Source organism: Octopus sinensis, linkage group LG18, assembly GCF_006345805.1.
Source record: "Octopus sinensis linkage group LG18, ASM634580v1, whole genome shotgun sequence".
In the NCBI taxonomy this organism is placed as follows: domain Eukaryota; kingdom Metazoa; phylum Mollusca; class Cephalopoda; order Octopoda; family Octopodidae; genus Octopus; species Octopus sinensis.
The window spans coordinates 2237317-2244816 of NC_043014.1; the positions used below are offsets into that span (position 1 = coordinate 2237317).

The 7500-nt window shown below is 39.7% G+C and overlaps 1 protein-coding gene across 1 annotated transcript in view; it reads right to left on the bottom strand.

Moving 5' to 3' along the window:
- LOC115221726 overlaps positions 1 to 1941 on the bottom strand; it is a 4394-nt gene extending 2453 nt beyond the window's left edge. The window contains exon 1 of the mRNA XM_029791937.2: positions 760 to 1941. Within this exon, the coding sequence (XP_029647797.1) occupies positions 760 to 1910 (1151 nt within the window). The 5' untranslated portion in view covers positions 1911 to 1941. The remainder of the gene's footprint in view (positions 1 to 759) is intronic.
- Between the last annotated feature and the right edge of the window lie 5559 nt (positions 1942 to 7500).

The following is a 7500-nucleotide window of genomic DNA, read 5'->3' on the forward strand; positions in this document are numbered from 1 at the left end:
GTTGAAGACAAACTTACGAAAATGATTTGGACAGGCAAGAAGCTAAAAAGACACGATGGTCACGGATGGAACGCTTTTAAAAATGACTTAGTGGTTATCGATAGAACTTTTTTAACCCTTTACCTGTCGTGTGAATCACGTACGATACACAGGACATGTTTCTCTGGCTTCCATACATCATATAAGTGATACACATTCCCAGTTTAGTTTCAACCACCAGCGTATGTTAGGACTTAGGAAAGCAAAGCTTTATATTACTCAGAACATATGCAACAAGGACGAAGAGAAAGTCCGAAATCAAGCATGGACGTTGAGAACAAACTTTTGGAAACACTTTGGCCAGGCAGACGGCTAAAATAGCTGTAATTATTTTATAACTTTTAAATTCTAAATTGCCACAATTTCGTCATTTCAGCAACAGACGTTTCTGTGTGATACCACAATACACCAAGAAACCTGTGGTTCGATTCCGGCAAAGGGTTCTCTTCGCGTTTGTTTCCGTCTGATAGGTATTTTTTTATCTGAAATATTCACTGTCATTTATGGCTTCAGTTACACAGGAACAGCTTCTCAAAGAGATTTAGCTTCAAATTTACTCAATTCTTCAAAGGAACACACACACACACACACACACACACACACACACACACACACTCACACACACACATGTATATGTTTACATACATATACAGACACGCATGCACACATACACACATACACATGCGTCCGTTCAATTGTAAAACCGAAAAGAATACTTACTCTATGTCCCCATCGAGGGAACTGTCATCGCTGTCCGTTATGGTCATCGCATGTGTCCGAGCACTGACCACGGCTGATTTCGGCCGAGCTGGACGGACCGAGTTGGGTCGTTTCCCGCCATACAGATCTTCGTATTCCCATTTCATCAAACTTCTCAACGGACTAGCGTCATGTAAGTTCCCTAATTCGAACCTTTTATCTTTTGAATTGTGAGCCAATCTCGTGCTTGCATATCTATCACTATCACTATCAATATCATTATAATAATTATTGTTGTTGCTGTTCATGTCGCTGCTATAACTCTTATCATAACCATTGAAATAAGAGTCCGATCCTCGGCTCTCTAATTTGAAATCACTGTTATTATAGTGGGCCTTTTTGTCTTTCATATCATTCTTTGTCAAAACGTCGACGTCGTCGTCTCTAAGACCCATACCGTAATCATCGGTGAACGCTTCCGAGTGAGTACTGTTCCGGGAGCTAATATATAGGCTTCGGTTGTTTTCCAGATCATTGGAACGTTCTCGTTGAAGACGTTTAGAATGAAACTCAGAGGTTTTGCTAGAATGATAACTTTTCTCTGAAGTCCGTGGACTGCTTAAATGATAAACTCCCCTGGAACTTATCGAGGATTCCACGGCTTTTTGACCGTTCCTGCGACGGTTTTGAATATGGAGTTTTCTCCTGTCCAGAGCAGCATTATCCGACATTCTAGCTTCAGCAGTGCCATTGGGCAGGTCGTTGCTAAGGCTGCTGGCGTTGCTAAGGCTGCCGGCGTTGCTGCTATTACTCACATCAATCGTCTCAAACGGGTACAGATTAGTCACGTGAGGAGAAAACAAAGAGTTCGAGCGCTTGTTCCACTGTCTTCTCTCTCGTCGACTGATTTCACTCTTTCCAGGTGAAATTCTTTCATCCGGAATATTTTGACTTGGGCCACGTGATAGTTTAGTCACGTGACGGCGGGACGGTTTTTTGCTGGTGTTTTCATTTTGGTGCGGTTCGATCGGCGCCATTTCCAAGGTTTTTTTCGGTGCCTGCGAACTGTTTTGTTTATAGGGGCGATAACGTGGTTTATGGAAGTCTCTGGAGAGGTCAAGTTTGGAATCTAATTGGGGATCTGTCTGTTCAGCACCTCTTTTGGCTAGCATACTTTCCTCGTCTCCAAATTCACCTAAAAGAAACAAAATAGAAACAATTAATTTAGGAATAGAAATACGATTTTACACATGCATACGAACACATGAGCGCTTGTGTACACACACACACACACACACACACACACACACACACACACACACACACACAACACACACACACACACAAACACACACAAACGCACACACACAAACACACACACATATACACTCACACAAACACACAAACACACAAACACTTACACACACAAACACACAAGCATATAATATATATACTCATACTTCATATAATTCACAATACATTATTCTATGGACAATATGAATCAATATAATTTGTCTCTCAAAATGAAATTACTCTTGCGAAAGAGAGAGATATAGAGAGGGAGAGGGGAAGGAGAGAGAAAGAACGAAAAAAGAAAGAGAAAAAGGAAGAGTGAAAGAAAATGAATGTAGAAGAGAGAGAGTCAGATAGACAGAAGAGGTGTAAATGGAAAAAAATTCAAGTAGTTTAACCTAATTCTATAAGTGGTATTATTCTATCGATGTTAAACGATTCACAATCGATGTCGACAAAATGTTTACAAAGATACACAAAGCGTAACCATAACTAAAGTCGTTGGTGTTGCTGCGTCGCCCATTTCAACTTGGATCAAGATGTCGTCTGCTGCGCAATGGCGGTCGGTCGAAAGTCGAATGGTGTTTCATAGATCTGTTCTTACATTTGTATCTTAACCACCATACGACATGCAATTATTGAAGGTATGGGGATAGAGTGAGGTCAATCTAGACATGCTGTGCTTCCTTTACAGCATTGAAACATCTAGTTTACTTGCTTATCTTATCACAGCGTAACAAATTGTTTACTGTGTTACGTCACGTTAGGCTATAGCCATGTATTATTATATCAAATATTGTATTTTGACGGGAACTGTTAGTGTCCTGAGGGTTCTGCTACACGCCATGTCCGAATGCAGAAGTCAATATCTCATCAAACGACCCCTTCCACCACGACACCAGAGCTGCCCGAGGTCAAAACAACAACATGTGCTTTGTTGAATGAGGCATTACGACTCTTAGCCGGATGTTTCTGTCGTCCTCAATGCTCGTTTTCATTGCACAATTCATTCGTGATGGGTTGTCTTTAGCGAGAAGCTTGTCATCAAGTAACTCGACTCTGGCAAACTCAAAAGATACCAAATGTGGCTCGACTGCAGATGTGAATTGAGTTCTCGCGTCTAAAAATTGCTTCTTGACGACAAAATCTTTAAAAACACGACATTAAAGGTAACTCACATGACATAAAGCGTCATGTTGCGACATCTGGTGGAAGCCATCGATTTACAGGTGAAACCGATTAGGAAGGCAGTTGTGAAGGGCAGAGCAATCGCTTGAATTGCGGTAATGAGAGCATGAATTTAATTAACACTTGAGAGAGAGAGAGACAGAGAGAGACAGAGAGAGACAGAGAGACAGAGAGACAGAGAGACAGAGAGAAAAAGGAGGGAGAGAGAGAAAGAGAGAGAGAAATAGAAAGAGAGAGAAAAAGAGAGAGAGAAATAGAGAGAGAGAGAGTGTGTGTGTGTGTGTGTGTGTGTGTGGATGGATGGAACGGTTATGGACAGTCAACAGAGGTCAGACGTTCGAATCCCGACACCAGAAACTGTACTTTGTAAATTACTCAAAATGATACAGGTCACTCAGCTGTAAAGCATGCCATATCGGTCAGTGAGATGCTTTCAACGTCGCTTTCGTTCAGGCAGAGGGCAGCAGTATCGAGGAAGCAAGCGAGCAAGTACTGGTGTCCTCAAAAATAGGGTGACGGAGTGAATAGGGAGGAGAGATGAACCTCTTGCTGATAACGGTGGAACGATGACAGGAAAGGTAGTGAGGGGTGAGCGCGTCGAGTGATGGCGGATGCTGCCGGGGTGCAAGGTAGAGGGCAGCGAGGGCACCCATGTGCAGAAGAACCGTATTGGAGGAGTGGTGTTCTCAGTGACCCGAAAAAGGTTAACTTGTGGAGAGGCAGGTAGAAGAGTCAGTGACATCTCATCACATGTCACCGGGTGTAATCAATTATTTAAAAAGATTTAATTAATTGTTTCTTTCTACTCGACCGACAAATTGATTAATCACTATAAACAGTGATTAATTGAAATAACACCACCACCGCCACCACCACCACCATCAGCAACAACAACAACAACAAAATCAATAACAATAACAATAATGATTTACTTTCACCAACGACAAGGACAGATACAGGAAGAGAAAAAACGGGGGTGGTGAGAAAGAGGGGATAGGAGTTACTCGCCCTTTTCCCCCAGCATATTACTGGTATAACATTGACCCCTGAGGATCTCCAAGGAATCGATAAACACACGAAACGATTTTTAGCGTTAAGAGTGCTGAATTATAAGCAAACTAAATTCGGAAGAATGCAATAATTTAAGGCTAAAACTCATGAATTTCCAACCAAATTGCGATGCAATAATAATGAGTATTCACCAAACACATATTTCATATTAAATATTCCCACGATATCAATGTAATATCACTGAATTTTTAGTTTTCCTTAACATTTTTTTTTATGCATTTTCATCGAATTTCGTAAAATATTTCTTATTAAAAAGTGTGAACGATACAAAAGAACGGAGAATTTTATATTTTATTTTTTATTCTTCCATTAGTTTTAGTCATTAGACTGCGGCCATGCTGGAGCATCTCCTAGAAGAATTTCGGTCGAACGAATTGACCTTATTACTTACTATCTTTTAAGCCTGGTACTTATTCTATCGGTCTTTCTGGTCATACTGATAAGATACGGGGGCGTAAACACACCAACACCGGTTGTCAGGTGGTGGTGGTGGTGGAGGAAAAATAGATACAAAGATGCACACACATACACATATACATATATATATATACGACGGGCTTCTTTCAGTTTCCATCTACCAAATTCGCTCACAAGGCTTTGGTCGGCCCGAGGCTATAGTTGAAGACATTTGCCCAAAGTGCCGCGCAGTGGACCTGAACCCGGAACCATGTTGTTGGTAAGCAAAGTTTTTAACCGCTCATCCATTTCTATCAATAAACCTTTCATTAATTGTATTTCATTTCAAAAATTCACATGATGCGAGTTAGCAGCAATTCTATGAAGATGGTCGGGTCAAATACATTAAGAAATTTTCCGACCCTTGGTATAACTCTTTCACCCATCCACTACTCTGGATTGGCTCCTTTTTTCTTTTCTTTTTGAGACCCCGAAAAGACAAAGTTTACTTCCGCAGGACTTGAACGCTGAGAAAGAGAAGAAACTCTGGAAAAGTGTTCTCATCAAAATTATAACATATATATATATATATATATATATATATATATATATATATATATATATATATATATATATTCTATCTATCCATCTCCATTGTCATGGGACCTCACCCCCCCCCAAAAGAAAAACAATGTTCTCTTCTAAACAAACCCCAAAACACATCTGTTTTATATAAATGAAGAAAGCTGTTTGTACATTCACAAACTTTTATTAGACAAGTTCGAGACAAGAACGAAAGCGCTATTAATAATGAAGAAATAAATCATTTTTTTTCCAAAATTCTGACATTTTTCTCAATATGTGTGTGTGTGTGTGTGTGTGTACTTATGCATATTCATATATATTTATGTATTAGCACCTAAATACATGTATGTATGTATATATCTGTGTATATGTATGTGAATATATATAAATCTGTATATGTGTATCTATCTCTCTATCTGTCTACCTATCCATCTATCTAGCTATCTCTCTCTCTGTCAGTCTATTTATCTATGTGTGTGTGTGTGTGTGTGATATGTGTATATATGTCTATGTACAATTAAAATATTGATTACTTCACATCATTTATGTGTCTCGTAGAAATTAGATCAACCTGCATGTATTAGGCTATTTATTTGAAATCAACCAAAGGAAAAAAAGAAGAGAAAAAAATTAAAGAAATACGGACAGAAAACCGTTTTGTATAGGTTTTGGAAACAGAAGGCAGAAGGGCGTTACTGAATACATAAATTATTTATTTATAAAGCAGCTTTTATCGTATAACCTTTTATCGATCTATTTGTCTTTTCACTGCAGTACCGTAACCACAGCCGTCACTGGCAAGCGAGAATTATCTGATAGCATGTGATATGTTTTAGCTTATTGTTTTATGTGCCTGTGTAGTAGCGATTAAATATAGACACCATATAGGTTTCAATATCGGTCAGAAGTAATCTCTCTCTCTCTCTCTCTCTCTCGCTCTCTCTCTCTCTTGTCTCCCTTTCTTTCCAGTGGCAGAATTAATAAAAATAACAACTATCTCATTAGCTTGTAGTGCTGATTTTAATTAGCTCTTTGGCCATGTAAATAATCTTGTACTCAGGGCCGAGTCTAACGAGAGTAGCAACCCGATATCACCACCCTTATTATATCTTCAATATCGTTTTGATTTTACAACTAAACGACCACCAGACTACAAGCACCAATACCACCGATGCTGTTCAGCTCTTGGAGCACCAGATTACCATTCGGAACTAAGAAGATCCTTCTCACTTCTAAACTGTTTCACTCGAAACGAATTCTCTCAGAAGAGCTAAGGACTTTGCAGTGAACCCTTAATGGTATCACGCTGTCTCGCAAAGGCAGCGAGCTGGCAGAATCGTTAGCACGCCGGGTGAGATGCTTAGCGGTATTTCGTCTGTCGTTACGTTCTGAGTTCAAGTTCCGCCGAGGTCGACTTTGCCTTTCATCCTTTCGGGGTCGATTAAATAAGTACCAATTACGCACTGGGGTGGATATAATCGACTTAATCCGTTTGTCTGTCCTTGTTTGTCCTCTCTGTGTTTAGCCCCTTGTGGGTAGTAAAGAAATGGGTATCACGCTGCCTCGCAAAAGAGGCGTCGGAGAAAGTCGGCTTTCTAGTTTTAAGTGTTTGTAATCCAGTGTTTTAGAAATGCCTATCATTGGAAAAACTCAAATTATCCGTCAAGTATGTTTGACTTGAGAACCTTCCCAAAAAATTCCTCACACCACTTAGAGATCTTTTTAGGAGTTCTTAGTAGAATCCTGGAGTCCATATCCTGAAGCAAGCAGCCTTCTTTTTCTTTTTTCTTTCTTTCTTTTCTTTTTTTTTGTCTTTGGCAGAAAGTGGTTTCTTTCTATCTCCACCTCACCCCGTTATTGTGCGCTTGTATATGTGTACAAAACCCCATTAATTCATTCTTGTCCTGAATAACAGTAAAACTGCAGAGATTTAATTGTTGCTGTTGTTGTTGTTGCTGCTGCTATTGTTGCTGTTGTTGCAATTAATGTGCCTATTGTTTTTTTTATTATTATCCTTTACCGTTTTGTTGTTGTTGTAAATTGTGTCATTTCTGCTCTTGTGGGTTTCTGTTCTTTTTTACTGACGCTTTTTGTTGTCAGCGTTATTGTTGTTGTTGTTGTCGTTGTTGTTCTTGTCGTTGACCAGTTGGTTAATTCGTCACGCTCTTTGTTTTCATTCTGTGTGTGTGTGTGTGCGCGCGCGTATGACTGCAGTTCCCAAACATCCAG